This window comes from Acomys russatus, chromosome 2 (genome assembly GCF_903995435.1).
Source record: "Acomys russatus chromosome 2, mAcoRus1.1, whole genome shotgun sequence".
Taxonomy (NCBI): domain Eukaryota; kingdom Metazoa; phylum Chordata; class Mammalia; order Rodentia; family Muridae; genus Acomys; species Acomys russatus.
The window spans coordinates 1375608-1392387 of record NC_067138.1 but is presented as its reverse complement, the minus strand read 5'-3'; the positions used below and the strand labels follow the sequence as shown (position 1 = coordinate 1392387).

Sequence of the window (16780 nt, the reverse complement as noted above, 5' to 3'; positions counted from 1 at the left end):
TATGATAAGTCAACTTTCTATTTAAATAAAAATAAGTAAATGACTAGATTAACAGAAAATGGCCACAGTTTTTCTGGAAAGTAAAACCATTAAAGAAAAAAGATTGAGGCAAGCCATGTGTATTAGTGCCCATCATTAATCCCATCTCCTGTGGCATGGAAGCTGTGGGGTCAGAAGCAGCTTGACAGCCAGACTGGACTACAGGAGGCCTTGTTATAAAAAACAAAACAAAACACACACACACACACACACACACACACACACACACACACACACACGCACACACACAACCCAAAAACCAAAAACCCAAAACCCAAAAAAACCTAAAAAACAAAAACAGTATCAAACAACAACAACAACAACAAAAACCCAAAACAAACAAACAAACCAAAAAAAAAAAAAAAAAACACCAAACAAAAAACTGGGGTCACAGTCATACTTAAGGAGGGAGTCTAGTCTAAAGAAATCAGACCAGAGATGTGGCTCAGTGGAAGATCAGTTCTCTCGTACACATGATGCGGGTTTTGATCTCTGACACCATTCAAAAAGAAAAGGAGAAGAGCAGGCTCACATACACGGGTTTCACACAGTAAGGAAAATGGTCACCATCCTCCAGTAGATCAGGGAAAGCTCTATGGGCTCCACCTATGTTTGTTATCTCCTTGCCAGATGTGGTGGCACTCTAGATCTGTCATTCTCACACTTAGAGGTAGAGGTAGAAGGATCAAGTGTTGAAGGCCAGCCTGGTATATGAGGCCACTGCCTAAAAAATAAAATAAAATCAGCCAACTAGCAAACATTCTAAGCTTCTAAACTAAAGAAGCAGAAACAAAACCACCACCACCAACAGCAACAACAAACCTCAACCCCTGCCTCAGCCCCTTCGTTCTATTCTTCACTAGGCTTTGCTGGTCCTACTATGTTGCCAGGTGCAGTGATAATTTCCATTGACCTCAGTTCACCCTAAGTTTTCCTTCAGTTAGTAAACCTCAAAAAAAAAACAAAAACAAAACCACTAGTCTGTAATACTTATATGACTACTTGGCTCTTTTTTCTTAACTTTACCTTGTTCTGTAGTTTTACATGAACTCGCTCCTTCAGGGCTTGGGGTTAGCAGGTAGTGGAAGATTCCCTCAGAAGAGTGGGTTCTCCCTCTGGAGCCTTAAGCTAAAATAAACTCTTTCTCTTATAAGTCACCTTTGGTAATGGTTTAACACAGCAACAGAGAAGTAACTAATATTCTCTGTCTCAGAAAAGAAAAACCAGCACCCGGGAGGCAAAGGCAGGCGGGTCTCTGTGAGTTCAAGACCAGCCTGGCCTACAAAGTAAGTCTAGGTCAGCCAAAGCTACACAGAGAAACGCTGTCTCAAAAAACCAACCAATGAGACAAACAAACAAACAAACAAACGAACAAGCAAAAAAAAAAAAAAAAAAAAGAGATGCAATCCCATTCACTGCAGCATATTCAATATAACTAAAAGAGGGATTCAAACAAATAAATAATCCAGCATTTGCAGAAGTGTTATTCCCAATACTCCAAAGGTGAGAATGACATAAGTGTCCATGGGCAGATGCCTGGATGTCCAAAATATGGTGAGTAAATAAAGAGAGTATTATTCAGCTTTAAAGAGGAAAGAGACACTGATGTGTGCTACCTCTTGAATAAATCTTGAAAACATGCAATTGAAAAAAAATGATTTAGATAGACAAAAGAAGACAAACATATGGGTATTCAGCTTGTGTGAGGACCTTAGAATACTTAAATTCACAGAGACAGAAAGTATTGCCCAACACAAGCCAGATCCTATGCTCTATTTCTAAGACCACGTTAAAAGAAAAAGAAAAGCATCATGAAAAAAAAGAAAAGAAAAGAAAAAAAGAAAGAAAAAGAAAAAGAAAAGAAAAGGATTATGGCATCCCAGAGACAGAGACAGGTAAGTCAGGGCTGGGAGAAGCAGTTAACTGGGTTCTTATTTACTGAGTAGACAGTTTTTATTTGAGATAAAGAAGTGGGGATGGATCGCAGTATAGACTACATGCCATTGCTCTGCCAGCTAGTGCCACTTGAAATTACAACAGCATACTGGCAAGGGCTTAGAATGATACATTGCATGCTGCATACATTTTACCACAATGAAAAGAAAACATGAAGAAGAAGAAAATGTGAAGTGGGGTAGTTCTGTTGTTTTCTCCCCTTTATAAATCATTGCCCCCCCCACTCTAGGAACACTAGCAATTTTATGGTGCTGATTTCAGTCCAAGCCACTTAGCCCTTGTGCCTTAAGGGGTATCAAATAAACAAAGTTGAGTTAAATCCTTGACATTTCACATGGGAAGAGAGAATTGACCCTAGCAAGTCACCCACTGGCCTACACCGGCCACACTCAGCCCTCCCTCATGGGTAAGAGAACAGACAGTGTTCATAAACACTGAGGCTCAACTACCCATTCATGCCTCTCCCCTACTGTCAGGACCTCCGTTTACATCTTTCTTGCCTAAGACTTTGTGGCCTCTTTTCTTGCCCATCTTGTTTCCTTCTGACCCACCTTCTATATAGCAGCCAGAGTGTTCCCAACGCGCCTCCTAATGATGCCGCTTTCTCAGTGACTCTATCAAGCTCCTTTATTTCATAAGTCAGTGCAAACACCTATACAACATGGCATTTAAGACTTCATAATCTTGGGCTGGAGAGATGGCTCAGCGGTTGGGAGCACTGACTGTTCTTCCAGAGGAACTGGGTTCAATTCCCAGCACCCACATGGCAGCTCACAATTGTAACTCCAAAATCTGACACCCGTAGACATACAATGCACATAAAATAAAAATAAATTAAATTTTTTAAAAAGACTTCATAATCTGGTCTTATCTTTTTTTTTTTTTTCCTTCTTTCCCGAGACAGGGTTTCTCTGTGTAGCCTTGGCTGTTCTGGACTTGCTTCGTAGACTAGGGTGGCCTCAAACTCAGAGATCTACCTGCCTCTGCCTCCCTGAATGCTGGGATTTCAGGTGTGTGCCACCAGGCTCAGCTCTAGTCTTATTCTTTTTTCTTTTTAAAAATATTTTGTTTTTACTTTATGTGCATTGGTGGTTTTACTTGCATGTTTTGTGTCAGATCCTGGAGTTACAGACAGGGGTGAGCTGTTATGTAGGTGCTGGGAATTGAACCTGGGTCCTCTGGAAGAACAACCACTGCTCTTGACCACTGAGCCATCTCTCAGCCCCTCTGGTATTTTCTTTTTTAAAATGTTTTCTTTTTCTTTCTTTCTTTCTTTTTTTTGGGGGTGGGGTGGGGCGAATTAAGACAAGGTTTCTCTGTGTAGTTTGGCTGTCCTGGACTTGCTTTGTAGACCAGCTGGCCTCGAACTCATAGAGATCTGCCTGCCTCTGCCTCCCAAAGTACAAGGATTAAGGTGGAGGTGGAGCCACCACACCCCGCTTCTGGTCTTATCTCTTCAATACATATTAATTACACATATTAATGGGATTCAGCATATTGCCCTGTATGCATAAACATTAGCACCAATTAAATCTAACCACCTAGTCCCCACCATTTCCAGTGTCCAAAAATCACTATTCTATATATTTACAAATTTTTGTGCATGAAGCACAAATTCTCTTTATGTAGCTCAGCCTGGTTTCAAATCTTCACTCCTCCTGCCTCTGCCTTTACAGTGCTAGGATTATAGGCATGTGTGTCCATGTTTATCTCGTATTTTTTATTAGATAATTATTACATTTATGTATTTGTATGTGTGTGTGAGACACACACACACACACACACACAGAGAGAGGGAGAGAGAGAGAGAGAGAGAGAGAGAGAGAGAGAGAGAGAGAGAGAGAGAGAGAGAGAGAATGGATGGCAGAAGACAGCTTGCAGGAACCAGTTCTCTCTTATCTCCCTGTGAGTCCTCAGGATGGACCCTCTGTTGTCCAGCTTGGCGGCCACAAGCACCTTGACTTGCTGAGCCATCTGATAGCCTATCAGGTCTCCTCTGTAAAACTTTGCATATGTGAGAGGAACACGTAGTACCCGTCTCAACATAACGTCTTTCAGGTCCACTTGTTTAGCTGCAGGTGATGAGCTGTCCTTGTTCTTTACAGCTGAATAATGCTGCACTGCTTGCACACACCACATTTTCCAGTTTGATCTCTTCACAATCTTTTCTTCCTCCTGATGTCTGCATGTCTGCATCAAGCCTTCGGGTTTCCTACACCCCCAGTGTTCATCTCTCTCAATAATCACCAACGGAGGATCGAATATGTAAGTGACAAGGGCCACAGCAGCCAGGACCTAGCCATGCTTTCGTTTCTGTCTGGGGTGGGGTGGGGTGGGGTGATGTGACTCCAGCCTTTGATGGCCCTGTCCCTTATTTTTTCCCGGTCTCAAGGCATCCTTTGACGGTCTGGCTAGATTAAATTGTTAGTCTGCTAGTTTCTTTTAGGGCTGTCACTGAAGGCATTTGCTCTAATTTGGAGTTCTAAGAACCGAAACTGGGGTGTGGACTCTGGGGGTAAAAAGTCTAAACTGGCTGGGCGGTGGTGGCGCACACTTTTAATCCCAGCAGAGGCAGAGCCAGATGGGTCTCTTTGAGTTGGAGGCCAGCCTGGTTTACACAGTGAGTCTAGGACAGCTAAGGCTACACAGAGAAACCCTGTCTTGAAAAACCAAAAAAAAAAAAAAAAAAAAAGTTTTGTTTTGTTTTGTTTTCTTTCTTTCTTTTTTTTTTTTTTTTGAGACAGATTCTGTGTAGCTCCGAAATTTGCACACAAATTTCTTATGTGACCAGGAATGACCTCCTCTGATGCAGTTTTCACCTTAAGACTTGTAAGACTCTATGACCTCCAAGGAGATCGATCGCAAGCTTTTTGAAGGCCTGAACAGTATTTTCACTATCATGGTATCTTCATTTCTGGGCATTGCTAATAACCAGATAGATGAAAAACAATGCATCATCTAGTGCCATCATGGAATTGGAAATGCCTGTTGCCAGAGACGGTTTTCTTTGCCCTCGCCTCTTTGCATGATGCAGGGAAAGGCTGAGAATAATATTTATTAAAACAATCTAGCCAACAGCTTAGCTGCACCCTTACCCACATGCCTGTACTTAGAGGCACTCAGCACATGGTTGAATTTATTTTGCTCTTCCATGGATAACGACAGCCAGAGAAAGATGGGAGGGAAATGGGTTCAGCCTCCAACAACACATAGGAGAAAATGAGGCCAGGCGGGGGTTGGGGGAGAGGGAGTCCGGAATCCACAGAAATCTTCCGAAATAATAGGAAAGCCCTCAGGACACCCCCAAGTGTTTTCTCACTTCACTGCTTCTCCCTCTTCTGAGATTAGGCCCAGATGCCTGGACGGCTTCCTGTCAGTGCTTTACCAACGAGGGGTATATAAAGTGAGAAAGAGGAAGAGAAAGTCGGGGATGGGAGCGAGCCAAGGCTGAGCCAGACTGGCTTCTGGTGGGAATTCAAGATGGGTCTCCAGGACCAAGGGAAAGGAGCTCATCTCTTTCCCAACTCTTCCGTCTCCGCCTCTGCGGTCCTCTGGGGGCTCCGCAGAGACCGATCCATCGCCAGTGAACCTCAGAAGCGAAGGGAGAGTTTCTTTCCTAAGTGTCTCCAAGGCACAAACTTTGAGGAAACAGCGGGGAGGGAGGACCAACGTGCAGGGGGGCGGCAGCAGGAAGCAGGCCCGCGCGGCGCAGGCCGTGGGACGCCGGGCAGGCGGACCTAGGCACCCTCCCCGGCGCAGACACCGCCCGAGGCGGCGGAGCCCAGGGGGCGGGCCGGGGGCGGGGCGGCGCGGGGTGGGGGGCGCGGACGCTGAGGCTGTGGCTCCGGCCTCCCCGCCTGGGCGGGCCGCGGCTGCGGAGGATTCCCCCCCCCCACCCCGCCTCTCCCCCGGACGCCGCCCCGGAGCCCCGGCCCGGAGCCCCGCGTTCATTGGCGGCGCGGCCCGGCCTCCCCGCCCCCCGGCGTCCCCGCCCCCTCCGCCGCCGCCGCGGCCGGGCTCCGCCTCCTGGCCCGCCGGGAGCCGCCTCCGTCGCCGCCACAACCTCCTTCGCCGCCGGCCCGGGCCCAGCCAGCGCCCGCCGCGCCGGAGTCGAGTCGCAGCCCGAGCCGCTTCCCGCGGCCCCGCCATGAGCGGAAACGCCGCCGCCTCGGCCGCCGCCGCCGCCGCCGCCGCTGCCGCCGCCGCGCACTTCCAACCTCGGCCGTCATCTCCCAGGCCGGGCCCCGCCGAGCTCGGGCCCCCGCGCCGCCCGCGCCCCCCGCCGCCGCCGCCGCCCCGGCCCGAGTCCGCAGCCGCCGGCCGCCTCAGCCCTCCGGGCCCCGGGCCTCTTCGGAGCGGGGCGCAGGGTGGCGGCGCCTGCGGCAGAGCTCCCGGAGCAGGTACGGGGTCCGCCGGCGGGGCGGGGCGGGCTGTGCGGGGAGGGGTGAGGGTCAGTCTGGGGCCAGGGGTCCCGCGGAGAGGGTGGAGCCTTGTCCGCCGTAGCTTTGTCCAGCCGGGGAGACACCCCCCCCCCGGAGCCCCTCACCTCCGCGGGGCCGAGCGCCTCACAAAGCGTTTTCGCACCCGCTGAGCAGCCCCGTCCTGCGGGATGGGCAGGGCAGGACCTCGTGAGGAATCGGCTGGGCCGGGGAGGAAACTGAGGCTTACGGGGGAAGTGACTTGCCCAAGGTCACAAAGCCAGCTAGAGTGGTGTCTTGGCTGGGAACCAGGGCCACCCTGGAGCTGGCGCGGGCCGCCAGCCGAGGGGGCTGGGAGGAGGCAGAGTCCCCAGCCCCTGTGGACTAGAGTGGTCTGGAGAGGGGGTGGGCTGGGGCCTGCGCCCTGGCACACCCACCAGGGTAGCTGGCTGTCCTGGGCTCACCAAGATGGGTGGGTAGGAGAAACAGGAGCTGCCTCGGGAGCTTAGTGCCCCAGGGAGCCCAAGGGAGGAAGACTCTAACCGGGGTGGGGGCGGGGAGGGGCTGTGTGTGCTCCGAGAGGGTTTTATTGAGCTAGTGGAGAGGAGCTTTGGAAACTTGTCTCAAGGACCGTTTGGTCATCCTCCTCACACTGCACAGGCTCAGCCAGCCCAGCGGGAAAGAAAGGGAAGGAGGCCTGTTCATACAGTGTCTTTTCCTGGAAATTGCCCGAGTTCTGTTCATGCCACGAACAGAAATACGTATCTAGCCCTGGTGAAAGCATGTGTGCCTCAGAAAGGCTATAGGAGCCTTTTCTAGACGTAACCACACTGGGAGAATTCCCAGAGGAAGAACAGCTAGCTGTCCCAGGCCTGAAGTGGGAGGGAAGTTAGGACTGTTGGGACAAGTCACCCTCCTGCTTGCTATACAATGCGGGAGAAATCTTGGGGTGACCAGGTGAGTTGCTTTTACTTTGGGTGCATCTTAGGAAAAGAGAGAGGATGTCAGTTTAGAGGAAAGGGAGAAAGCAATGGACGGAGAGCAGGCAATGAAGAAAGGCCAGTAGAGGCTGTGGAATGGTGGGAGAGGAGAGGGTTTGTAGTCGTTGTGGGGGAAGGGAGATGAAGGTATGGCTGAAGGGGAGGGAAGGAGGGCAGCTAGTTTAGAGAAAAAGACTGAGATGCTTCAAAAAGGGAACTAAACATAAGTTTGAACTGCATCTCTTAAAGCTGAATGCTGTCCACACTGGAGAGTTTACCTATTGGTCTAATAGAATTTCATGTTCTTTGAGTAAGGACAGTTGTAATATTTTATAGACACTTGCTGGCCTGAGCATCTCCTACCTCCTCCTTTCTCATCCCTAAGGGGACAGGCCTAAGGTATTGTCTTGGAAGTAAGGCTTAACAAAAGAGGGCAGAGAAGAGCTAATTAGCAAATGAATTAATTAAGGCTTTTGTCCAGATTGACTCATAAAGTCCGCAGTTTGGTTTAAGGTCCAGCACTGTACCTGAGTTTTCCATCTTGAGTGTTGCTGGAACGGGGCTTTGGGGTTGTGCTCCCAGCATGAGGGAAACTGAGGGAAAGGGATCAAGAGTTGCAGGCCAGGCTCACCACCGGAAGGTGAAAGCCTGGGCAACTTAGGAACATCCTGGGATTTTGTTTTTGCTGTGTGTGTGTGTGTGTGTGTGTGTGTGTGTGTGTGTGTGTATTTTATGTGTCTGAGTGTTTTATCTGCAGCTATGTATGTGCGTCACATGTGTGCAGGACCCATGGAGGCCGGGACAGAATGTCAGGTTTTCTGGAACTGGAGTTACAGGCTGTTGTGAACCTTTGTGTAGGTGCTGGGATCTGAGCCTGGGCCCTCTGCAAGAGCAGCCAGTGATCTTAACTGCTGAGCCAGTGCTCCCGATTCAAAATCCTCTTTTGAAATGTAATAGAAAGGTAGAGTGCTTGTCCAGCATACTTTAGGCCCTGGGTTAGATTTCTAATAGTGCAAACAAACCATGACTGTAAGAAGCACGTTTAATAGATATGTCCACACATATGCATGTATGCATAAGAACATTTATTTGTCAGAGACTTGTATTCAGACAAATGTAAATTGAACAGCAGTGCATGCTCTGTCATACCTATCAGTCAGGCAGAACTTAAATGCTCTGGTGAGCATTATTTAGATTGTAGGGAAATAAACTTTCTGTTGCCTTGTTGTTTTTGTTTGAGTGGAACCCAGGGCTTCCCCCAAGCTGACTACTCTGTCAACAGTACTCTGTATCTGTAGCTCCGTGTGGGGCAGTATTTTTTGGTTTTTTGAGACAGGGTTTCTCTGTGTAGCCTTGGCTGTCCTAGACTTACTTTGTAGACCAGGCTGGCCTTGAACTCACAGTGATCCCTCTGCCTCTGCCTTCTGACTGCTGGAGTTCAAAGGCCTGTGCCACCATGCCTGCCTAGGGAGTATATTTTTAAAGACAGGGTCTCACCGTGTAGTTCTGGCTGGCCTGGAGCTTGCTATGTAGGAGTAGCTGGCCTTGAGCTCACAGATTTGCCCCTTCCCTACTTTCTGACTGTTGGGATTAATGAATTGTACTTTTTTCCCCCCATACTGTTAGTGGGAACATAAGTGGATACAGCCACGTTGGAGAATAGTAGTGTAACAAATATCTAGCTAAACGCTGGTTGGCATACCCATCTATCTAAAATGTGTAAAGGCAATAATACATATAAGAGAAGTACCAGCATCCTGCTCCAGCTCACGGGTGGCACCGTAGCCAGCCGTGCCAGCGTTTGCCTGCTGCAGTCGGAGAAGGAAGGAGGGAGGGAGAGAGAGAGAGAGAGAGAGAGAGAGAGAGAGAGAGAGAGAGAGAGAGAGAGAGAGAGAGTGTGTGTGTGTGTGTGTGTGTGTGTGGAGACAGATGTACCTGTGGGTTTAATGGCTAGCCAGTCTAGCTATGGAGTCAATGAGAGACACTGCCTCAAAAAACTAATGTGGATACTGGTAGAGGAAGATGCTCAAACTGCCTCTAGCCTCCACATGGGCATGCGTAGTCAGGAGTACCTGCAAACAACATGTGCATTCGCTGGCACACTGACGCCCCCACACAACAGACTATTACAGCACTGTGAGAAAAATAGATAAAGCTGCAGTGGTATCACATACTTGTAATTCTTGTACTTTGGAAATAGAAAAAGTTCAGGGCCAGCATGGGCTACCTAAACACTTGTCTCAACCCTCCACCCAGTAAATTATAGCTGATGCATTAAAAGTGGATGTACATCAGAAACCTGACATGGGTTTGGGGAGCAAATCCCAGAAGAATGTTTACAGAAGTTTCCCACCTGTATATTTAGAAAACTTTGTGGTTATGTACATACACAGTAATGTAAATATATCCATACATGGGAACTACAGAAATTGACAAGTGGTGCTTGTAGAGCAGATGAGGTGTGGGATAAGACTGGCATGCAAAGAGCTTTAATTGTACTTACTATTACTTAAATTCAAATTAGGCAATTACAAATTAAGATTTGTTTATGTTGGATGTGGGGTATAGAGATTAAGTGTATTATTATAAATATTTTTCAGATGTTTGACTATTTCTCATGTCCCTGATTTTCTTGTTGGCACAAAGTTTTGTCCCATAATACTTGTTTTGTAACTACGTCTATCTGTTCTGCACTTGGGCTGGTGCTCCTTTTTTACCCTTTCTGACCTGTCACCTAGTTTTGTCATGAGTAACTTTAAAAAAAAAAAAAAAAAGACTTTGTTACTATTTTTAATTAAAAAAAAATTATCAGTATGAGTTCGAGGCCAGCCTGGTCTACAAATGAGTCCAGGACAGCCAAGGGTACACAGAGAGACCCTGTCTCGAACCCCCCCCCCAAATATATATATATCAGCATAGATGTTTTGCCTGCATGTATGATTGTGTACCACAGCATGTCTTGTGCCTGAGGGTAGGTGAGGGCTTTGGATCCCTTGGAACTGCAGTTATGGTTGTAAGCAACTATGTGAGTGCTGGCAAGGGTGGCCCTTGCTCAATTGCTGAGCTGTTTGTCCAGCCAGGAATACCTTTTGAATTTCTGGTGGTTGTGGAGGAGTTTCTGGTGTTTATGAGTTTTCTGGCGGACCTAGATCAGCAGTTTGAGTTCTGTCAGAAGTGAAAGTGCGCCTGCGCATTCTGCTGATTAACTTGGTAGAAGATGGCCACACACCTGATTCTGATGCGCACCAGAATTTGAGGACTTGTTTCAGATTTGCCAAAGCCCAGCCCCTGGGCTCTTCCTCAGGCTGTGTTTTCTTCCTGTTCCTTGACTGGTATGATCTGAACCCTGTGATGCTTATCACTTGGATACCGGGCCCTCTGAGCGCTGGCCAGCCTTCCTCTCCATCTTCGTGCCCCAGCTTTCTCAGTGCAGGCATAGCCTACCAAAATGCTTACTCCATTGTGGAGCATAAAGAACTGACAAGGGAGCAGCTGGGGAAATGGCTTATGGGTAAAGTGCTCTCAAAGTTCAGATTCTTTGCACCAGGTAAATGACAGGCAGCTGCCTATAATCCCAGTGCTTGGGAGCTAGAGACAGAGGACCCCCCAGATGAGCTGGCTAGATAGACTAGCTAAATTGGCAAGCTTTAGGTTCAAGGTGGAGAATGATCAAAGACACACAGTGCCAACCTCTGCAGTCCTCCCCCTCGCGCCCCCCCCCCCCAATAGGGTTTTTCTTTTTGGCTTTAGCTGTCCTGGATTTACTTTGTAGAGCAGGCTGACCTTGAACTCACAGAGATCCACCTGCCTCTGCCTCCAGGGTGCTGAGATTACAGGCCCAGATAGCATAGTCCCTTTTTTGTTTGTTTGTTTGTTTGTTTGTTTTGTTTTGTTTTGATTTTGAGACAGGGTTTCTCTGTGTACTGTCCTGGACTTACTCTACAGACAGTGATCTGCCAGCCTCTGCCTCCCGAGTGCTGGGATTAAAGGCGTGTGCCACCACACCTGGTGCTTTTTTTTTTCCCCTTTTTTCTTTTTTCTTTTTAAAATCCACCTCCCCCTTATGTGTTTCAGGCTACCTTTGTGTAACAGCTCTGGCTGTCCTGGACTTGCTTTGTAGACCAGGCTGGCCCTGAACTCAGAGATCCACCTGCCTATGCCTCCTGAGTGCTGCTATTAAAGGTGTGAATTTCTAATATTTTTGCCTACACCTGAATGCACCACCAAACCCATTTCATGTTGTGTTAGGTTTTGGTACATCTCAGGCAAGTACTTTACCAAGTAAACTATGTCCCCAATGTTATTCTAGTTTTCTGTGACAGAGTCTCATGTAGCTCAGCATGGCCTCAAGTTTCTATGTAGCTGAGCTGGTCAAGAGCTACAGCTTTTCCTGCTGCAGCTCCCCAGTGCTAGGGTTTAGGTGTGCATGCCTGATTGGCCACGCCCACTTAATCCAGGTTGCCAATTCCTCTTACTTCTAGGCAGGTGGCTAAGGGACTCACTTAAGAAGACTTTTTATCAGAATTTACGGGCTTCTACCATACTGTCAATGTATCATTTTACAGTTGAGAGAAGAAGGATGTGTGGGAATGTGGGAGGGCCTCAGCCATGCTAATAGGCATGCACTGTACACACTCCCGGCCTTCTTGCCCCTTTTCTTTTCACACTTATTATTTACTTTGTGTGGGGGGTGGGTGCAGATGCAGAGGACGGAGGTCAGCCTTCAGGAATCTGTTTTCTCCCTCACGATACAGGTTCCAGGGACAGAACTGAGGCCATCAGGCTTGGCCACAAGTACCTTAGCCTTCTCTCAGGTCCCTCCTGCCCTTCCACCCCCTCCGCAGATATTAAGATTGTTTTGGCATATTATTTCCGTCTGAGCTTCAGCCATTTGAAGCCATGACAGAAGGTCTAGGTATTAGGAAACAACCACTTAGCCCTTGAGTTGGATGAGTTTCCTCGCCCAAATTTACTAGTTGTCCTTTTAGTCTTGATTCATTTAAGACTTTTATATTGGGCTGGGTGGTGGTGGTGGCGCATGCCTTTAATCTCAGTACTTGGAAGGCAGAGGCAGGTGGATCGCTGTGAGTTCGAGGCCAGCCTGGTCTCCAGGACAGCCAGGATAACACAGAGAAACTCTGTCTTGAAGACAAAAAAAAACTTATATTGAAGGTGTGTTTTTGATGATGAAATTAGTGAAATGCCTGTTTTTGTTGAGGTGCTTTCTGAATTACATTTAGCCATTACAGCAGGCCTCCAGGGTGTTTAAGTTTTTTGTTTTTTTTTTAACACTATGATTGTTCTTTTTTTAAAAAGATTTATTTATTACTTATACAATATCCTGCCTGCATGTATGTCTGCAGGCCAGAAGAGGGCACCAGATCTCATTACAGATGGTTGTGAGCCACCATGTGGTTGCTGGGAATTGAACTCAGGACCTTTGGAACAACAACCAGTTTTCTTAACCACTGAGGCATCTCTCCAGCCCGGGCTTAAGTTTTTTTATTTATTTATTTATTTTTAAAAGATTTGTTTATTTATTAGATGCATCAGATCACATTATAGATGGTTGTGAGCCACCATGTGGTTGCTGGGAATTGAACTCAGGACCTTTGGAAGAGCAGTTGGTGCTCTTAACTGCTGAGCCATATCTTCAGCCCCCCTTTACGTTTTTCTAGTCAATTAATTAATTAATCAAATTATTTATTTGGTTTTTTGAGACAGGATTTCTCTGTGTAGCCTTGGCTATCCTGGCTGGCCTCAAACTCACAGTGATCCTAATTAAATTTATTTTAAGCAGGACTGCTCTATAGGACTAGACACATGACCTCCAAAACAGACTGATTACTTCAGGTAGCAAGAGAGGGTGACAACTCTGCCAGGATGAGCACCTAAAGGCTGGCAAAAATAGTCCAGTCAATAAACCATTTGTCACCAAGATGACCTCAGTTTGATCCCGAGACCCACATGGTGGAAGGAGAAAAGTGAGGCCTGCAAGTTCTTCTTTAGCTTCCACACGCAAAAACAAACAAACAAAAGCACATATATTTTATTTTGTTTATTTATTTATTTTTTTTACTGAGACAGGGTTCTCTGTTTTAGCTCTGGCTGTCCTGGAATGAATGAATACACACACACACACACACACACACACACACACACATTTTTTTGTTTGTTTTTGTTTTTCAAGACAGGGTTTCTCTGTGTAGCCTTAGCTGTACTAGACTCACTTTGTAGAGCAGGCTGGCCTTGAACTCACAGAGATCTACCTGCCTCTGCCTCCCAAGTTCTGGGATTACAGGTCTGTGTGTTACCACGCCTGGCTAGAATTTATATATTTTTAAAAGATGGTCGCTGTATGCCCTCTGAAGGGCCACCTGCTTCTCAGTCTCACAAAGTGAAATATTAACTAGCATAACCTGCCAGCTTTGGGCCTCTGGTTCAGCAGTGAGTGTGCCGTCCATAGTTACTGTGCTTCTGATTGAAGGCTGGTTTGGCGTTGGGTTTGAGGCTCTAAAAGAACTTGCTGTGAGTTTTTCTTGTTTGCTTTTTTGCGGCAGGGTCTCATGCATCTCAGGCCTGTCTCAGACTTGGCTTTTGACCTGCTCTGGCCTTGAACTTCTGACCTCCTTCCTCTGCCAGCCTGAGTGCTGGGATTATAGTCCCAGCTTTACGTGGTGCTTTGTGTGCTAGGCAGCTGGCTACTCTTCCAACATCGTCACATTCCTAGTCCTTTTTCTTTTGGGGGGTGGGGTGGGCGGTGTGGTTCTGGGAGTTGAAACTAGTGTCTAAGTAAGTGAGCACCCCACCACTGACATATCCCCAGTTCTACACCTGAACTTATCATCAAAAGGATTTTAGTCCTGACTTTTTGTTTAGTTTTTGGTTTTTGTGACAGTTTCTCTGTGTAGCCTTGGCTGGTCTGGGTTCACTTTGTAGACCAGGCTGGCTTCAAACCCAAAAGAGATCCACCTGCCTCTGCCTCCCAGAGTGCAGAGATTAATACCCTGAATCAGAGAATTGTGATAAACTTTATTATGAGACTGGAGAAATACACACAGAACAAGCAAGAGAATAGCTTATGGCAAAACAGACACCTGTAGGAAAGACAGTGGTAAACGAAGGTGGGAAAGTGGCTGCGTGCCATATTTGCTCTTATGTGGGGGAGTGTAATTGTTCTTTTTCTATTTCCCACTCACACTAGTGTGGCATTCCTGAATTTCCAAGACCTGAGGCTTTTTAGCCAATTTAAAAATATTTTACCCATTTGTATTTTCCATTAAGTTGTTGTTTATGCTTCCTGCTGTTTCATTTTTTTCTTGGACAGAGAGAGAAGGGAGGAGTACATACCAAGGACAGACTGGACTTCCTCCTGCTTTTGGAAAGGATGGCAGAGGTTTTCCAGAGCAGTTGTCCTGGTCAAATGACAGTCCTGTTGGCTCAGAGAGAGCTGCATGGGAAGTGGGTTTATTGTCTTTTTTATTATTGTAAAACATGATCGAGGTGCTGGATAGAGAAGTCCATTATGTGTTGACGTCTACAAGGAATTTTTGAAGAAATAAGTAATTTAAATAGAAATGTTTAACAAAAATAAAGTGGCCTTATGCTCACACAAGGAGGATAGACAGATCTTAACTGTAGATTTCATCAACATGATTTAACTTTTTTCTTCTTGTTTTTCTTAACTGGCTACCAGTGCAGGGTTTTTTTGTTTTTTTTTTTGTTTTTGTTTTTGTTTTTTTGTTTTTTTTTGGGATAGAATGGAGACTGAAGTAATATTGGGCTGGTGTAGGATGATGGGGCTTCCCTTGTTTTGTCTGTGCCAAGTCAAGAAAAGCTATTTCTGCACTTTCTGCTTTTGTGGTAAAAATATGTGTAGAAATAAAGGAGTGAGAATGTGTGCTTCTCCCTGAATATACTATGGTTTTGTCAAGACCAGTGGAGAGAAGTGGTACGTATGGAGGAGAGAGTAGCCGGGGGTAGGGTCTGCTCTGTGTAGGCTTTGCTGTGCTCCTGGGGTTTCTGAAGGGAAGGTGCCTGTTTCATTCTGCAGTACCTTTTAGTGCTGCTTGCCAAGGTTCGGTAGGCTGAAAGTAAAACAAATTCTGTTTCATAGTTGTCTTCACAAATATTGAGGGGTTGAGATGCTTGTGATTAACAAAAAATATTTTTGTTTGTTTGGCTTTTGGAGTATCTTACTTAAAATAAAACCTAGGTTTGTGTCCCTCCTAACTTTGTCTTGCTGCCTGAGTGCATATACGAGCATCTCCCAGTAGTGACAGTAAACACGCTGAGGACTGATTCACTGGAGTGGTAGCCTTCACAGTCAGCTGCTGCTAAGTTCTGAGATGAGCCACACGGGTGCACTTAGGGCAGTGGTGCTTGCTTTTTTTCCTCCTTCTCGATTCTTGCTGCTCCCTGGCCTTCTGGGCTTAGTGATTGTGCCTATGTCAGGATGGGCTCTGTCCTTCCAACTCTGCACCTCCACAGAGGTGGAACAGGATTCTTGATGGTCACCCACAAGAAAAACCCGATGGCTAAGTGAGTATGGCTGAGAGAGGAGTCCTGGGAGTTTGAGGCCAGCCTGTACTACATAGTGAGTATTATCAGAGCAACCAGAGCTACCCAAGAAGACTTTCTAAAAAAGAAGATGAGAAAAGGAGGTGGGCCGTAGAAAAGGAAACCCCTATGAATAATATCCAGGCAGAACCAAGACCACCATAAGAGATCCAGCTCTTCTTCGTTGCTGCCACTCATCCTTTTCTCCTGTGAGCCTGGAAAGCACACCCTTCCCGAAATCATACAAAGAGGCTTTGTGCTTGGCGGATGTTCTAAGAGGCGGGATCACTGTAATTATAATTCCCTAAGCACAAGCAAGTAATGGGGGCAGGCAGGGTAAAGATGGTATCCAAGTTCTTGCTGGTAAGGAAAAGTCAGGCGGGATTAAAAATTATCTGGAGACAGCATCCAAAAGTGGATAATGGAGCGTTGTTGTAATGCTGACAAGAGTGTGTTTAAGTGAATATATTTCAGAGTTTTAAATCTACTACTTGCAAGATACTTGAAGCTCTAAAAATCACAAGACTCTGCCTGGAACATTTTTTTTCTAATATGAAATTATAATTGAAAAGTACTTCAGAAGAAGGTGTGTAGGTATCTGACTGCTTACCTTTATGTTTGTATTGCTAGAACAGACTGATTGTTCTAGAAAGCCAAATACTTATTTTGCCCATTCTGTAGAGATGTGCCCACTCATTTAGTTTTAGAAAACGTTTATGCGTGTTATTTTATTTATATATGTGTAGGAATGTATTACACTTGGGAGTGTGCCCGTGGAAGCTAGAAGAGAGTATTGGGTCCGTGGGTGGGTGGTAGTGAGCTGCCTGA

The 16780-nt window shown here is 46.5% G+C and overlaps 1 protein-coding gene across 1 annotated transcript in view; it reads left to right on the top strand.

Moving 5' to 3' along the window:
• The first annotated feature begins 6142 nt into the window (after positions 1-6142).
• The window catches only part of Rnf38 (ring finger protein 38), a 108103-nt gene continuing 97465 nt past the window's right edge, over positions 6143-16780 (top strand). The window contains exon 1 of the mRNA XM_051157420.1: positions 6143-6395. Within this exon, the coding sequence (XP_051013377.1) occupies positions 6143-6395 (253 nt within the window). The remainder of the gene's footprint in view (positions 6396-16780) is intronic.